Raw genomic sequence first — 18,395 nt, 5'->3', positions numbered from 1 at the left:
AGGTGTGTATTTTTGGGGGAATTTTGATATTTCAACCTCACTTCCTATAATACATCTAAAATACAGTATGTACACAAAATAGTTACACTCAGTACCTTAAGGACAAAAATTTCCCCATTGAAACTCATTAAAACGGCAATATTTGATCCCAGTGCCAATAAAGCATAACATAATGAATTCTATGATATTATGCTTCCAGAGCCCTGTCTTAATTTCATTTTGTAATATTTTCCACTAGATGGCACCATTTTCCTTATGTTTAGCCTATGGAGCAAATACATGCTTTTTTCCTATTTTCTGTTTGCTGTATTATTGAGCACTGCAGGCAAATTGAACAAATGATGCAGCTCAAATTGTGTGGGTGTGTGCGTAAAAACAATTGTGGCATTATATAGACAAACTGGCATTTAAAGGGTTAAAATCCTGAAAATGAATGAATATTTGGTAGTTATTAACAGGACTGATGTTTGGTTATAAAAATTTACTAATTGAAAGTGGAAATAATATTAATATATAATATTATTATGAAGTGGACATTTTTGTCCTCTAAGGACCTCTGAGTATTTTTGTTTTAAATTGACACACAGTTTAATGTATTATACGTAAATATTATTTTGGACACACTGTATGTGTAACCTGTGTAATGTAATTAACGTATTTGAAAGTCAGTAACTGCAATCTGATTACATGAATTTAAATGCATCACACTACCTATTTTGTCTAAAAAGTAATTAAATTACAGTAATTACTTAGTAATCAGATTACACCTAACACTGCTGTAATGTCGTTATAGCTGTAACTTCATTAATACATGGAATTTGCCTTGCTAATAGAAGTTTTCAAGTTATTTTCTTAAATAGTCAGTCTAATTATTCACCAGAATGATCTATAACTTTTTTATATTATTAATATAATATAAATAAAATGTGTAAAATTGTCTTATATTGAAGTCACATTGTATTCTGCTTCTGTTGTAAGCATTGCAATATTAACTGTATTAAAAGGTTAGTTCACAGAAAATGAAAATTCTCATGATTTACTCACCCTCCTTGCATCCCAGATGTGTATGACTTTCTTCTGCAGAACACAAATTAAGATTTTTAGAAGAAACTTCCATACAGAGTGGATTGTGTAGCTTAAAAATTTTGCCACCCATTCACTTGCATTGTATGGACCTACAGAGCTGAAATATTCTTCAGCAGATGAAAAGGTCATACACATCTGGGATGCAAGGAGGGTGAGCAAATCATGAGAATTTTCATTTACACCTAAACATTACGTTTAGGTGTAATTTAATGAATGTTCTGCAGGTGACTGCATGAGAACGTTTACTTGTGATGCCTTAAACCCTCGACAATTACTTCAGATCACTCGTGGAGCTATGACAATTGTCAAGTTACAATGCGTTTGGGAAACGGTCCATATTTTTGATGATTCATACAATTCTTTCTACGATCTACTTAGGCTTATGATGCTTTTGTGAAACACAGCCCAGGATGTTTGAATTGCTGTCCAATTAACAACTAGTCAGTTTGTGAGGTCGGCCCTTGTGGTGGGCGATAAGTAAACAATTCCTAATTTCAGTCATAGTGGCTGACTGACTTGCATTTGTGATCGACGGGTTGATGTTTCGTTGATTGTGTCTTTTTCTCAACCTGATCTGTCTGCTTTTCTCTGCCTGAACGATTCCTCTGTCTCTCCTCATCTTCTCTCATTTTTACTTTCATCATTATTTTATTTCTTAAGTTGTACATATTTGTATGGTATGGTGCCCATGAAGAGCAAAATAAAAACAACAAATACTAAAACACAATGGCAAATAAAATAACAACAGAGTTAATCAGAAAACACGATAACAAATCCAGAAACAAAACAACAAGTTAGAAAACGCAACAGTAATTCAGTTGAAATGGAAAGGGTAGGTTCCATAGCTTCTCACCTGATTGGCTTTGTGGAGAATACCTAGCCCTCTCCTGATTGGTTCCCTGCCTACTTGTGCCATTATTTCAAAATTCATTCCAAATGCTCAATTGCTGAACATTATGAGTGGTTTGTCACTCAGTAAAACAGTAATGGGACATTTTATAACACAGATAGAGGGAAAATATTTAGGCTGGATTTTTATCTACACACTGTAAGTAGTAAGGGACCGTCTAAAAATTCACAAACTGTGCTAAACCTCCGGTCCAAGCATTTATTCAATTGACTTCTAACATAATATAAACACTGGCATTAAAAAAAGCATTTTCTCAGTCTACATTTTTGCAGTAGACTGGCGGCATGATGGCTCATTTTCTACATTTGAAGCCAGCTTCTCCAATTATGAGTACAGTGTTCAAATATTTTAGAAAAAAAAACAATTGCTGAAATTTTACCAAGATATTATATTCATATTGTAAAGGTTGTAGAAGGCTGCTATTAGATATGCTGACTTATTCTAGGTGAGATTTTCCCAGGATGTGGAATTATACATCTACAGTATTCAGTTATTTAATAAAACAAAAACAATGTAAGTTAGTCATTCACACCACTGGCAACCTGTTACAACCTTTGTAATGTAAAAATTACGTCTTGATGAATTTTAGTGGTGTTTTTCAAACATTATTGAATACTGTCTCTGTATAATTAGATATACTTGGAATACCTATCCATTGGCAGCTACTGGAACCTTTGTAATGCTGATTAAATAAAAAACATATTTTTTTAACCAATATTGTTTTTTTAAGTTAGAACATGCAAGCTGAATGAATGCTTGGGCTATGTTCAGGCTGCAGGCAAATCAGATTTGTTCTCAAATCAGATCTTTTCAGGCAGACTGTCCGCACTATTAATTGCAAGTGATCAAATCAGATTGGCGCGTTCAGACATTACCAACCTATGGGTTGCTTTGGTAAGGACGTAGGCGTAACCACGTGATGATGCTTTCAAAACAGATGCGGGAAAAATGGATGTGCATCATCTCGCTCTCCAAATAAGCGCCCTGTCCAGTCGCGGTGCAGAACTCCTCCGTCGCACAAGAAAAAGTCAGCGACATCGGAGACTGGTAAATATTGTGATGTTCTGTGCAGCAGTCACCGATCATCATTCTGTGTCGTGTTAAGAGTGACCCAAAAGACCATTTGAAATCCGAATTGAGCAGCCAGGGCGTCCTGACTGAGACGCATTTGAAAAAATCAGATTTCAATCGCATTTAAAACCACCTCCCGAAGTTATATGTGTTTTTTTTGCTGTCCAGACTATCAAAAATTAATCTGGATACAATCTAGATATGCAAAAAAATTTGACTTGTATTGGCAGTCTGAACAAGTCCTTGGACACCACCAACGTTTTAGCGCAGTTTGTGGACTTGAAGAAGGTCCCTTATGCACTTGTTGACCTATGAGACCATAGATGAACATCGTACCTAAAATGAACTTTTCCCGCTCGCTGTTGTATTTTCTGATTTGCTCTTTTGTTATCGGATTTGCTGTTGTGTTTTATTATTTGTTGATGTGATTCTGAATTGTTATTTTGCCTTAGGATTTGCCATTGTGTTTTTAGATTTGCTGTTTTGTTTTGCACTTCACGGCCTTCGTAATTTTCTTCATTTTAAACATTCCACATTCATTTTGTTATAATTTGTTTCTCCATTGACATGCCTTTCTCGTCCCCCTCCTATTTTGTTTGCCCCTGCCATGTGTGTTCGGCTGCAGAGTCAGCTATGTCTGCCTCTTCACATCCTGGAAGAACGAGGTTTGCCTCAAGTAGCAGGAACGGTTCGTGCCCTATTGGATTTGGCTCCTCCAAAGCACGGTCCCTCCCCCGGCACGACACCAACGAATCCCAGCACTGCCTCACCCCTCGTGCTGTAGGATTGGCTCTCAGACTGACCATTAAACAGATGGATCAGAGAATCTTTATGACCAATTTCTGCTATAAAGAAACCCATAAATGGTTCTGAATTGGTAGCATAACACACGCACACACACTACCTGTTCTGTGAAAACACCGCTCATCAATCCCAGACCAGTCCTCAGAGAAGAAAGAGACATGACAGAGAAGATATGGGACAGTGGAACTTGTCCAGAGACTCCAGAGCCATATTGCTCTTTTATTTTTTTTTAGCAGGGAGTTATTTTTACACTTCTTATCTCTGTGTTATGGGTGATGTTTATTTTTGTTATTTTGTATTATTACTATTATTATTGTTATTGTTATTACGGACTCTCAACTGACGTGTAAATGAGAGTTAGCCAAATTATCGGAGAGTTTTGTTGGCATATTAGGATATACTTAAAGAACATGTCCCGGTCATTTTTCCCCTGTAAAATTTTATTAAAATTAAGCTGCTTTTTTCTAGAACCATTAAAATTTTTTGCATTGTGATTAATTTTCATGATGCTTAAAGGGAAAGTTCCCCCCCAAAAATGTAAATCCTCTCATCATTTACTCACCCTCATGCCATCCCGGATGTGCATGATTTTCTTATTTCTGCAGAACACAAATCAACTCTGTAGGTCCTTACAATGCAAGTGAATGGTGACCAGAAGTTTGAATCTCCAAAAGGCACAAAGGCAGCAGAAAAGTAATCCACAAGACTCCAGTGGTTATATCCATATCTTCTAATGCAATATGATAGGTGTGGGTGAGAAACAGATCAGTATTTAAGTCGTTTTTTTCTAAAAAATCTCCAACTTTGACCAGCCCTGACCAGTTGGTGGCGATATACATGGAGAATGTGAATGACCAAAATACAAAAGAAGAAGAGTGTGAAAGTGGAGATTTACAATAATAAAGGACAGCTATCATTTTGCTCTTGAATATATAGAATATATACACTGGAATCATATGGATTACTTTTATGCTGCCTTTGTGATTTTTGGACCTTCTGATTTCTGGTCACCATTCACTTGCATTGTATGGACCTACAGAGCTGAAATATTCTTCTAAAAACCTTAATTTGTGTTCTGCAGAAGAAAGAAAGTCATACACATCTGGGATAGCTTGAGGGCGAGTAAATGATGAGACAATTTTCATTATTGGGTGAACTATCCCTTTAAGCACATTTTAGCACCCAATTCTCAAAACCATAATTAAAAAATAATGTCATTCTCCTCAATGTAATATAAAAATGTAATGATTTACATTATTTAAATTGTAATTTACATTTTATATATCGTAGTAATAGTAGTATAAGTTGTGCTAGCATTATGCTTATCAAAATGTAAAATTGCATTGTAATTGTACTGTAATTTTTACTTAATGTTTTTATGTAATATAGTAAAATTGCTATTTAGAATTATGGGAATTAAAAAAAACTCAGAAATAAAACATCTGGATGCATTTAGGTTGTGAGAATGGGGGGTCAATGTGCTTAAAAATCATTGTGTCAGTGCAAAAAAATTCCTAATTACCATAAAAGTAGGGTTTCTTTTTTTTAACCTCTTGCACTCTGCATAGCCACCGGCAGGTCCGGGAGGTGCGTATATGGCAAGCCGTTTTAACACTTAACACCCTAAAGCGCCTGAATGCACAAGTTAGGCATATGTGGTATCATTTGAAAGCTTTTCAGAGAAAACATTTTTTACAGAAAATAACTAAATAAGGCCTGATAACATTTGTGTTGCAAATTGGCCCCACCTAGAGTTTACAGTGTATAAATTTGAAAAACGAATATAAAAGTCCTTCACATAGCACTTAAATAGACAAGTCATATATCAAATGAAAGCTCTCATTGAAGGTGATTGTACAGTTTATTTTGTTTTCCATAATACCACAGTTTGAATTATTTAAAGAAATATCACAAAGTGAAATTTTATTTCAGTTAGGCATAAAATGCAAATGTATATTTTCTTTGCGGACTACTGATCTGTAAGCCCCAAATAGCTTATAACTTTATATCAAATCTTACCTTTGGTTGTTACCTTTAACAGTAAAGAAATGACTTGTTTACTTGTTAGCTTTCTTGGGTGAATAATCCAATGTTATGTCCATTTAGTTTTTACAACAAAATATGAAATCTGGTAGGAAAAAGTATGAGAAGAAATTCAACTATTTTCTGCCACCCAGAGGGATAAAATAATACTTTTTGCTTGAAAATTGAGGACACAGAACTGAAAAAGCATGCTTTTAAACTTTAGACATTAAAAAAATGTATCTTTTAAAAACAAATGATCATAAAGTTGTAAACATATAGAATGTTATTTAATAATTATTTCAATTATTTCTTTCAATTTAGGGGGTTGAATTAAATGAGTCTACTGTATGTGTGAACAGGGAGCTTTTAAATGTGTGTGAAAAATTTCAGATGGCAGCCCAAAATCCCTGCAGAGCTTAAGAGGTTAAAATATAAATGATTTTTTTGCCTTTTCATTTTGGGATGAAACGTGACCTGGACATGTTTTTGTGTGATTTACTTGTATTTAAATGGCAGTAAAACAGTCGAAAACATCAAGATGGCATGCATTTGACTGAATTACACTAATTATACTGTAAGTGTCTTAGAATAACACATGCAGGATACTGAGATCTGATCTGCTGAATGTTTTTCTACTTCACCGGAGACAAGAAGTTTTAGTGTGTAGCCACAGGGATTTGTTGTAAAGGACACTTTTAGTGCTACTTTTAGTGCTACAATCACAGAAACAAATATTAAAACTCTAAGAGCTCACAGACTTTATTGACCTTGTAAAATTGTGAGGTATATTAAAGTGATATAGCAAGGTTTCGTTTGATGAGCACAATTTTATTTTTAAAACAAATATATGTAAAGTTTGAAACACAGTAAAAATTTGAAACACTTATTATAATTTGTATACCATTGGTGTGCAGTCTGCATTGCACCATGTTGATAGATGCTGACAGAATGACAGTAAATATGAGCATAGACAAAGGCTGATTATATTGCTCTTGTGTTTCTATATGTAACTGGTCTTGCATGCATGGGGTCCAGGTTTTGGGAATTAGACAAAAAGGGGCGGCTGTATTAAAAAAACTGCCACCTTTGCATGGCTTGCTTGTGTTTTGTCTGCCAACAAACCACATGTCCTTCCTGGATTTGTGTGCCTTGAGCTTGAAAACCACATATATTGTTTACTCTTTTAGGCTGTTGTCTTTCTATACTGTGCCACATGCTGTTGCTTACAGACGGATCCACTGCGTCATGCCAGGTTTACTGGGGTGAGTTCCAAAAACATCCAGCAGTGTTTGGTTTCCATGGTTAAGCTGGGGCCAAGTGTGGGTTGAATCTCATGAAACCTGTAAAGAACATGACAAGGTCATATTTCAACCCAAAATCAAACTAAAATAAACACGAAATTGTATTTTGTTCTGCAGGGTATCTCTCTGCGTGTCTGTACAGTAAATAAATGCATTCCATACGTTTACAAGTATGAACCACTGACCACCTAGAAAACAAGAGGAACTACTGTGCGCTTCAGACTGCCGAAATGTTTGCCCTTGTTCGGTATTATTTTCACAGCGTTTATTTTTGATGACATTCTTTCAAACATTTACTGTCATGTTTTTACGTTAGTAAAAGATGGAAGTATTTTCTGGTATGAATATTTGGATTATTGTGAAATATATTAATAAAACATTTCCCGTTTCCACAGTGTTGTCAGTTATTTGCACAATGGCACGTGAAGAAAGAGTTCGCGTCTTTATTGTTGTTTATTACACAGCTTTTCGGAACACTTTTGATTCTGTTTGGCCATTCTGCTGTCAAATGTGCAGCCAGTCGTCACAAGAGAAACGGCTCCAGGTGATAATGATTACAATGCTGTTTAGCTCTCATTTTATAAAATATTTATTGCGTAATGCCACAATTAACCAACCAAAATCAAGTATTCCAGAGAGCTGAGTTTTTGAATAAACTTGTCATTTTTATTTCGTTCAAATTCTTTATTGTAACCCTACTTAATTTGCAGAATCAACTATAAGTAATTCATTTGATGGATGATTTCAACTAAAAGTGTCACACTGTGTCTCTGTGGCACTATCAAAGCATTCCTGTTTGTTTGAGCAACCCTTCAAGCCGACAGCAACATTGGCTTGACCAATGGTGTTATTAAGGTGACTATGGTTGAACAGCCAATGGAAGATGGGAGGAGTTCTCTGGAATCTGTTTGAAATTTGTTTTTTCCTTGCAATATATTTTGGTGCAGAAATTACACACTTCAGCTTTAAATCAATATTAGTGTTTTTGGCCAGTTTCTGTAATTGTGCCAGGTTATTGGGCTTTTTATCCTGAGAAGTAAATTTTTTAGTTGCTATTTTTTTCTATATTTTCTTTTCATAGCCTTCAAAATTTCTCCTTGAAGTTCTCAGAATGGATTTGTCATTGAGCAGGTGTTCTGCACATTGTACTGGGAATGAGCCTTTATGGAGAAGCACTTTACTCCCTGTCTCCAGCAGAGGGCGACATGCTGGTTAATTGTATTCTACCAGAGACTGTTTAGCCCGACACCAGTGCACTAGCATCAAAATGAATGGGAGAAATTGGAATGCCCAATATGGCAGATGCAGAAAAGGAAGTCCCACCTTTCAGGTAAATGAGCCAGTCACCTTTTAGATATACAGTACTTGCAAAAGTTTTAGGCACTTGTGAAAAATGTTGCATAGTGACATACAAAGTCCATTAAAAATAAAAAAGCCAAATCAATATTCGGTGTGACCACAATTGCCCATAAAACAGCACCAATCACCGGTACACCTGAACACTGTTTTTCTTGGTTGTTGGCAGATAGGATGTTTCAAGCTTCTTGGAGATTTCGCCACAGTTCTTCTATCTATTTAGGCTGTCTCAATTGCTTCTGTCACTTTATGTAATCTCAGACTGACATGATGTTCAGTGGGGGCCTCTGAGGGGGCCATGACATCTGTTGCAGGGCTCCCTGTTCTTCTATTCTAATCTTTTCTATTTGCAAAAGTAATGTTTGGGAGTCTAACGTTTATGTTTCCTATTGACACACTAAAGCTGAAGATATAAATAACCATCTGAAGACAAATGCTTTTGTGAAACATCTTAAGACTTTTGCACCGTACTGAATGCTTCATCTGTCAGTCAAGTTGAAAACACACGTGCGCATCAGCCGGACCAGCCTGAAAAATGTTGTTTTTTGGTGTAGTCTGAGCTAAAAAAAAAGCACAATTTATGAGATCTCTGTTATCAGATTTAACTGCCTATTTGAAATATGTTCTTCGATTGCAGTCTTGACCAAATGTTTTGGAGATTTATGTCTTTCTCCATTCAAGTAGATTTAGGAGCTGTACTTTAATGCCGCTTGTACCCATAGAAAATAGCTGCCCTTTCTCAATGACAAATTACCTAATTTGAACTGTGATAAAGGGATAGTTAACCCCATAAATACAAATTCTCTCATCATTTACTAACCCTCATGCCATCCCAAATATGTATGAGTTTCTTCTGCTGAACACAAAGATTTTTAGAGAAATATGTCAGCTCTGTTGGTACATACAGTGCAAGTGAATGGTGGCCAGAACTTTGTAGGTCCAAAGAGCACCTAAAGGCCGCATAGAAGTAATCAATGTGACCGCAGTGGTTTAATCCATGTTTTTAGAAGCAATATGATTAGTCAGTTAAAAACAGATCACTATTTACATCCTTTTTACTATAAATCTCCACTTTCACTTTCTTCTTTTGTTTTTTGACTATTAGCATTCTTCGAGCATATTGCCACCTACTGGTTGGGGCTGGTCAAAAGTGTAGATTTATGACTTATGAAAAAAGACTCAAATATGAATCTGTTTTTCACCCACACCTATGAGATCATTTCTGAATATATGGTTTTAATCACCAGTAGCTACAGATATTCCTTTAGATATTCTTCTTAAACATCTTTGGTTTTGTTCAGCAGAAGAAAGACAGTCATACACATCTGGGATGTAAATGATTACAGAATTTTCATTTTTGGGTGAACAATCCCTTTAAAAACAATCGCACCCGTGGTATTTTGGCAGAAATGTGTTTTAAATATCCACATTTAGTTCTCAGACAACATTCTAGTGGAAACATTTCTTTTGAAAATGGTTTGTATTGTTATAAACATTCACTACATTTTGATTTACAGGAGGTGAAGACTCTGGATGAAATGTTTCTTGGTGCATGTAGAGAGTTGAAGTCTGGTTTGGGATTTGACACCACTGCAATCTGTTCTAATCCGTTCACAAAACAGACCAAATATCAGTAACTTCAGAAGGCCTGTACAGGCCCAGAACTTCAAAGTGTTTCTAGAAGTAGAAAACATCTTTGTTATAGTCTGAAAGTAAAGTCTCCTGAGTTTAACAGACTGCTTCAAAGACAAACACAGCACAACTTTCTGTCCTTCATACAAAGCCAAAGACATACTGTGCTGCTGCCGAACAGCTTTCAGAGGGAGTTTTTGTATTGCTTGGTGTATTGCTTTCACATCTATGCTGTATGTGGTATTTTAATGGGATTTCATTTTAGTCAGGAAGCTTTTTAATTTGTGCTTTTTGCATTGTAGGCTAACTCCCTGGTCACCGGACGTGAACGGCGTGTCGCGTCAAAAGCAATAGCACCCTATTATACACTGATCAGCCACAACATTAAAACCACTGACAGGTGAAATGGATTACATTTATTATCTTGTTACAATGGCACCTCTCAAGGGCTGGGATATATTAGGTAGCAAGTGAACAGTCAGTCCTTGAACGTCATGTGTTGGAAGCAGGAAAAATGGGCAAGTGTAAGGCTCTGAGCGACTTTGACAACGGTCAGATTGTGATGGCTAGACGTCTGGGTCAGAGCATCTCCAAAACTGCAGGTCTTGTGGGGTGTTTCCGGTATGCAGGTCCAAGGAAGGACAACCAGTGAACCGGCAACAGGGTCATGAGTATCCAAGTCTCATTGACGTGTGTGGGGAGCGAAGGTTAGCCCGTCTGGTCCTATCCCACAGAAGAACTACTGTAGCACAAATTGCTGAAAACTTAATGCTGGCCATGATAGAAAAGTGTCAGAACACACAATGCATCACTGCTTGCTGCATATGTGGCTGGGTAGCCACAGACCAGTCAGAGTGCCCATGCTGACCCCTGTCCACCTCCGATAGTGCCTACAATGGGCACGTGAGTGTCAGAACTGGACAGTGGAGCAATGGAAGAAGGTGACCTTGTTTGACGAATCATGTTTTCTTTTAGATCATGTAGATAGCCTGGTGCATGTGCATCCTTTACCTGAGGAAGAGATGGCAGTAGGATGCACTGTCGGAGCAGTGTGATTCTCTGGGCAATGTTTTGCTGGGAAACCTTGGGTACTGGCATTTATGTGGTTGTTACTTTGACCTGTACCACCTACCTAAAGATTGTTGCAGACCACGGACATCCCTTCATGGCAACAGTATTCTCTGATGGCAGTGGCCTCTTTCAGCAGGATAATGCACCCTGCCACGTTGCAAAAATGGTTCAAGAATGGTTTGAGGAACATGACAAAGAGTTCAAGGTGTTGACTTGGCACCCAAATTCCCCAGATCTCAATCCGATTGAGCATCTATGGGTTGCGCTGGACCAACCAATCTACCAATCCATGGAGGCCCTACCTTGCAACTTACAGGACTACAAGGTTCTGCAGCTAATGTCTTGGTGCCAGATACACAGGACACCTTCAGAGGTCTTGTAGTGTTCATGCCTCGACGGGTCAGAGCTGCTTTGGCGGCACAAGGGTGACCTACATGATATTAGGCAGGTGGATTTAATGTTGTGGCTGATTGGTGTAATCATTGATGCTGTCCAGTGTAGACCGAGTTTTAGTCTTAGAGGGCAAAAATAGGGCTAGTTGTCACACTTTTTAGTCCACAGAATGTTTCTCTGGGTAGGTTTATTTCTGATAGCAAGTCTTTGCTAAAAAAAATTGGACATTTCCACTATTATTGCCCTAACATGCCATATACAGTACAAAAATAAAAATAAGATTTACACATTTCAATTTCACAATAAAATTCCATCAGATTGAATTATCATGAATAAATAAAAATACACTCACCTAAAGGATTATTAGGAACACCATACTAATACTGTGTTTGACCCCCTTTCGCCTTCAGAACTGCCTTAATTCTACGTGGCATTGATTCAACAAGGTGCTGAAAGCATTCTTTAGAAATGTTGGCCCATATTGATAGGATAGCATCTTGCAGTTGATGGAGATTTGTGGGATGCACATCCAGGGCACGAAGCTCCCGTTCCACCACATCCCAAAGATGCTCTATTGGGTTGAGATCTGGTGACTGTGGGGGCCATTTTAGTACAGTGAACTCATTGTCATGTTCAAGAAACCAATTTGAAATGATTCGAGCTTTGTGACATGGTGCATTATCCTGCTGGAAGTAGCCATCAGAGGATGGGTACATGGTGGCCATAAAGGGATGGACATGGTCAGAAACAATGCTCAGGTAGGCCGTGGCATTTAAACGATGCCCAATTGGCACTAAGGGGCCTAAAGTGTGCCAAGAAAACATCCCCCACAGCATTACACCACCACCACCAGCCTGCACAGTGGTAACAAGGCATGATGGATCCATGTTCTCATTCTGTTTACGCCAAATTCTGACTCTACCATCTGAATGTCTCAACAGAAATCGAGACTCATCAGACCAGGCAACATTTTTCCAGTCTTCAACTGTCCAATTTTGGTGAGCTCTTGCAAATTGTAGCCTCTTTTTCCTATTTGTAGTGGAGATGAGTGGTACCCGGCGGGTCTTCTGCTGTTGTAGCCCATCCGCCTCAAGGTTGTGCGTGTTGTGGCTTCACAAATGCTTTGCTGCATACCTCGGTTGTAACGAGTGGTTATTTCAGGCAAAGTTGCTCTTCTATCAGCTTGAATCAGTCGGCCCATTCTCCTCTGACCTCTAGCATCAACAAGGCATTTTCAGCCCACAGGACTGCCGCATACTGGATGTTTTTCCCTTTTCACACCATTCTTTGTAAACCCTAGAAATGGTTGTGCGTGAAAATCCCAGTAACTGAGCAGATTGTGAAATACTCAGACTGGCCTGTCTGGCACCAACAACCATGCCACGCTCAAAATTGCTTAAATCACCTTTCTTTCCCATTCTGACATTCAGTTTGGAGTTCAGGAGATTGTCTTGACCAGGACCACACCCCTAAATGCATTGAAGCAACTGCCATGTGATTGGTTGATTAGATAATTGCATTAATGAGAATTTGAACAGGTGTTTCTAATAATCCTTTAGGTGAGTGTACAATGAAAAATGAAATACAAGTTTTATTAATTGTATTTTATTTATTTTACACATACATTGAATGGAATTTTGTATGATATTGACGACCAGCCCCGGGGGTAGAAAACCCATGAGAAACCTTAACCGCACACTAGAGCCATCTTTACACTGCAATGTTGGCACAGAAGCTGCATCCGACGTGGCATTTAGGTGTATAACACAGACAGTTCAAGGCTGCTCACAGCATGCATAAATGCATTTATAGAGCAATTACTGTTGCATCTCCACTTTTGGCAATTTTGACTTTTTAACCATAGACAGAATTCGCCGAATGACCTCTTTCTACTGCTTGAATTGTGCATCGAAATGACTAATTAAAATATCTTTAATCAGGCAATCTGTTTAACAAGAATCTCCATTGGCTATGAGAAATGTCCATCAAAACTGCCTATAAAAATCTAAATTGCCAAAAATGGAGATACGTGTTTTTCATCGGACAGCAATGATATGTAATGTTATATTTAAAATACAAAATTATGAATATAGAAACATGAAATAAATGAAAATATGAAGCTGTCGTGTAAATATGAAACTTAATAGGGAATATACATAATATGCTCTATCATGACAACAACAAAGTTTAAGGCTCCTCTGATGCTGCGTTTCGTTGACACAGAACCAAACCTGCGTCACTGTTTCTTGGCTACATAGAGAAATATGCCAAACTGGTGTTTTAAACAGTGGAAATGTAAAATATATCATGTTTATTTCATATGTGGTTTGTTAATGACTGCCGTCAGTGCCTTCAGTTTGTGTGGTCTGAAAGAGTCTCTACAGCTTTATGTGACAGGGCAGCATCTGTGAGAGACACACAGAGAGACCGTGAAACCCTCAGAGGAGCAGATGTCCCCTGAGACCACAGACACCTCCTCCAACAACACAGACTTTAACTCTGTCCACCCCACAGACAGTTTCCAAGACTGTGTTAAAGGGATAGGTCACCCAAAATGAAACTACTGTCTTTACTCACCCTCATGACATTCCAAATATGTGTGACATTCTTTCCTCCATAGGACTTGAAATGAGATGTTGAGATGACAGAATAACAATCTCGGTCACCATCCACTTTCACTGTATGGAAAAAAGATGCAATGAATTGAATAGTGACATTCTGTCTAACTTCTCCCTTTGTGTCCCATGGAAGAAATAAAGTCATACAGTTGTTAGTCATAATAGTGAGTATATGATGTCAGAATTGTCATTGTTTGCACTGTTTGTACTACTTTTCTTTCTTATAATTCACTGTAAGCCTTAGTGCTCAAAGTAATTAATTTTATTGAGTAGGGGAGAATGTAATCATACAAATGTTCAAATAAATTAACTGAGTATTTAGAGTTTTCTCTTTCTTTTGAGTTCACGAAACTGACACCTTTTAAGTAATATTAAAATGTCCAGTTGAACTTAAAAGATGTCCTGTAGCCTCTCAATCTTTGCTACCAATGTTGCAATGGGAGTGTAGATGTAGAGATTATTGGGAGTTGTTTCTTGTTTCCCTATTTCTCAAGCTTTACTTAATCTATTATGTTGGGACAACATGAATATTTTTAGTTTGGCTAACTGAAACTGGGCAGGGGATTTCTAAATCCCAGCATGATTTACATGGCACTTGACATGGCGACTAAATGCTCAAAATAAGTGTTATATAATGTGTCTTTGTGCCAGATGAATGTAAAGGAGCGACACTTGTTAGTATAATGTTTTGTTGTGTTATGTAGAAGAGTTTCTGTTATGTTTTAGGGTGTATCAATGTGGTGAATTGTGGAGTTTCTGCTTCGGTTGAAGACAGGTATTAGTTAAGAATGTTCTACATTGCTTTACTCATTGAGCAATTGATATTCTAATCAAAGCATAGAGTTTCCAATTTACAAGCTAGCATTCACTGTAATAGCTAGTTTATAACAAAGATATTCATTATATACATAAGTTTACACGTCTTATTTAGTTGACTTATTCAATTAGACTTATTCAATTAGTCCCACTACTTGAAAGTTAAGCCAGAGTTCAATTAAGTACCATCAAATGCACAAGTTAGCTTTCTCAATATTTCAAGTTAAGAGCAATTTACATGCATGTGTAGAACAAATAAAAATATGAAAGTTTAAGTTTATTAACTTAAAAAACATTATGAATCTGATTACCTTTTTTTGTATTATTATTTCTGCTAACTTAAAAGGGCTTACAGTGTTAAAGACCCCATTTGACGAGAGCATTTTTGTTTCATATATTGATATATTTCCTGTTGAGTTTATATATAAATGTATACATATATACATATAGCAAATATTTTTTAATTTATGTAATAACTTGTCAAAACCACACTTGACAGTTAGTACTATGGACAAAAGCAATGAAGACAAATTCTATTTAACTTTATTATAGTTAGAATTTAAACAAATTCTATTTGCTACTTGTTAGTCTGATTCAATTGATATTTATAATTCTGTTGGAGGGACATTCTTATTCTTGAGAGCATTTGATTAGACCAAGCCATATAGAAATCTAATATATGCAAAACATATTCATATATAGGTTTCACTGATATAAAAGTCACATACTTTTGCTAAATATAAAAAATATAATATATATATATATATATATATATAATATATATATATATATATGTATATATATGTATATATAGATACATATATATATATATATATATATATATATGCACAAATTCAGGCCTATAAACTATATTTTATATATTTATGTTCATATATGGCCTTTTATCAGATTTCTGTATGGGCAAAATTCATACTAATATTTTTGTTATGTTTCACTGATGAGATTGAATGCTGTACAATTTAAATGCATATATCTGCTAAAATGTCATTTTTGTTTAAGTTTTATGACCATAGCTTTTAGATGGCCTCACAGACAAGGACTAAAAGCCATAAAACTCCAATTTTAATGATTTTACACACAATGACCCTTGTTCATGAAACACAAAACGCATTTCTGTGTGTAAATCACATGTAAAACCATTCGTACATATATTGCTGCATTCAATTCAATGGGACCCTTTTGGTAACAATGGATTTGTGAACAATCCACACAGAAATTTGTTCTGCTCGTGTTTCATGAATAAGGTCCATTATGTGTGTAGCTTCTTCATAAATATGCATTGTTTAATCATTGAATCTCATCTGCATAAAATTTCTCCTTACAAATGAATCCTAAATAAGTTTTCATTTTCTTTCAGAAGTCATCTTATTCTTGATATTGAATCTTTTCTTTTTAGTGTGCACACATTTAAAAGGCTACTCGGCATGTAGCGTCACATGGAAAAATGTGTGCATTGGAGCCAAAGATCCCGCAGGTTAAAAAAGCAGCAGGCTTCTAAACTTCGTCATGCATGCACCAGTAACTAATGGTCAATGATTAACTAGGTTGCTTATGCAGTGGGCAGCAACTGACCCTTGGCTAAGCCCCACCTTAAAAGCATTTCTGACCAATCCTGTCTTAGCGTTTGCCTTTTTACAATGAGAACCTATGGGAGTGGTGCATGTTTGAGTAGTTTTAACCAGTATTTTATCAAAATGATAAAAAAAAACATTGTTGCTGGGTCACTTGTAATATTAAAAGGAAGGTACCTAGACACGCAGTGTTTTTGTTCTTTCTTTTAATTTAAATATTCAAAAAATCATTCCTAATTCCCAAATGAACACGTATAATATCCTTCACGGCAATCTCCTATTCATTCCTATGGGGAGTTTTGCAGAGCTTGCCAGAGCGAGCAAGCATAACCAAGGGGGGCGGAGCTTATTGAAGTGTCAATTAGTAAGCATATGCATACTGTTGAGAGAAATGTTTTGTCGTTTACTAACATCTCCTTTTGTGTTCCAAGGAAGAACAACATGGAGTGGTGGTGGTGTAGTGGCTAAAGCACAGGGCTGTTAATCAGAAGGTTGCTGGTTCTGACCCCATAGCCACCACCATTGTGTCCTTGAGCAAGGCACTTAACTTCAGTTTGTTCCGGGGGGATTGTCCCTGTAATAAAAGGGTTTGGATAAAAGCGTCTGCCAAATGCATAAATGTAAATGTAACATGAGGGTGACTAAATGATGAAAGAATAAAAATGTTTGGGTCAACTATGCATTTTATGGTAAATCATTGTCAGCGTAGTCACTAACAGAATATGATATCATCAGTTTTGCAGTTATGATGCTCTTCTCTAACTCCATCACATGTCTTTCATGCTGCTAAGACCACCGATGCAAAAGCAGTAAGACAACGATACTCACTTGCCCTGTTACTGTATATCTTTCAGACACATTTTATCGAAGGCAACTAAAGTACCCGTGTTGCTGGGGACTTAACCTGGGGTTAAGTGCTATACTGAACTCCCCAGCTGTCCAGTTCATTGATCAACTTTTCTGGTCTTTGTACCCTGGACCTTTGGGTTTTTACTTCTTTAATCAGTGCACTTGCATCAACCCCCAGATCCAAAAGTTCTGTTTGCTTTAGAAAACACAGCATGGGAAAACCAATGTCAGAGGTTTCACTCTATGGGCTCCTTATGATGTACCTGTAGCTTAGCAACAAAGTTCTGAAACATCAGATGTCTGTGGCATCTTTGCCTCAAAGTCTGTGAATATCATTAGAATTACTAATATTTATGCACTGACATTTGTGAAGAGAGTTAACAAGTACAAATACCTGCTGTGACCAGCAATAGTAAATTGTTCTTCTGGGTAAAACTGCAGAGAACAGCGGGATAGCAGGCCTACACCGATCAGCCACAACTTTAAAACCACCTGCTTAATATTGTGTAGGCCCCCCTCATGCTGCCAAAACAGCACCAGAATAGCATTCTGAGATGATATTCTTCTCACCACAATTGTACTGAGCAGTTATCTGAGTTACCATAAACTTTCGAATCAGTCTGGCCTAGGGATGGGCGATACGATACCAATATTTTCAAGTCCAATATCGTCAACACCAATACCGATACTTCTGTTAAAAATTTTTTTTTTATGATTACTTGGGATAAAATGGGTCATTTAAAATAATAATTTTAGTCATTATTCAAGTTATTATTATTATTATTTTGCCTAAACATAAAATTATTAGACTTCTGTTTTGTTTATCCTTACTAAAATTAACCATTTCACTACAGTAATTCAGCATAGTTTA

General features: G+C 36.8%; 1 protein-coding gene across 1 annotated transcript in view; it reads left to right on the top strand.

Moving 5' to 3' along the window:
• Window positions 1-4,514, top strand: part of LOC127623089 (DISP complex protein LRCH3-like) — a 42,563-nt gene extending 38,049 nt beyond the window's left edge. The window contains exon 22 of the mRNA XM_052097334.1: window positions 3,693-4,514. Coding sequence (XP_051953294.1) covers window positions 3,693-3,851 — 159 coding nt within the window. The 3' untranslated portion in view covers window positions 3,852-4,514. The remainder of the gene's footprint in view (window positions 1-3,692) is intronic.
• The last annotated feature ends 13,881 nt before the right edge of the window (window positions 4,515-18,395 follow it).

The sequence above is a fragment of the Xyrauchen texanus genome, chromosome 29 (genome assembly GCF_025860055.1).
Source record: "Xyrauchen texanus isolate HMW12.3.18 chromosome 29, RBS_HiC_50CHRs, whole genome shotgun sequence".
NCBI classification, from domain to species: Eukaryota; Metazoa; Chordata; class Actinopteri; order Cypriniformes; family Catostomidae; genus Xyrauchen; species Xyrauchen texanus.
The sequence above is the reverse complement of the archived record's forward strand: the minus strand, read 5'-3'. Positions and strand labels throughout refer to the sequence as shown.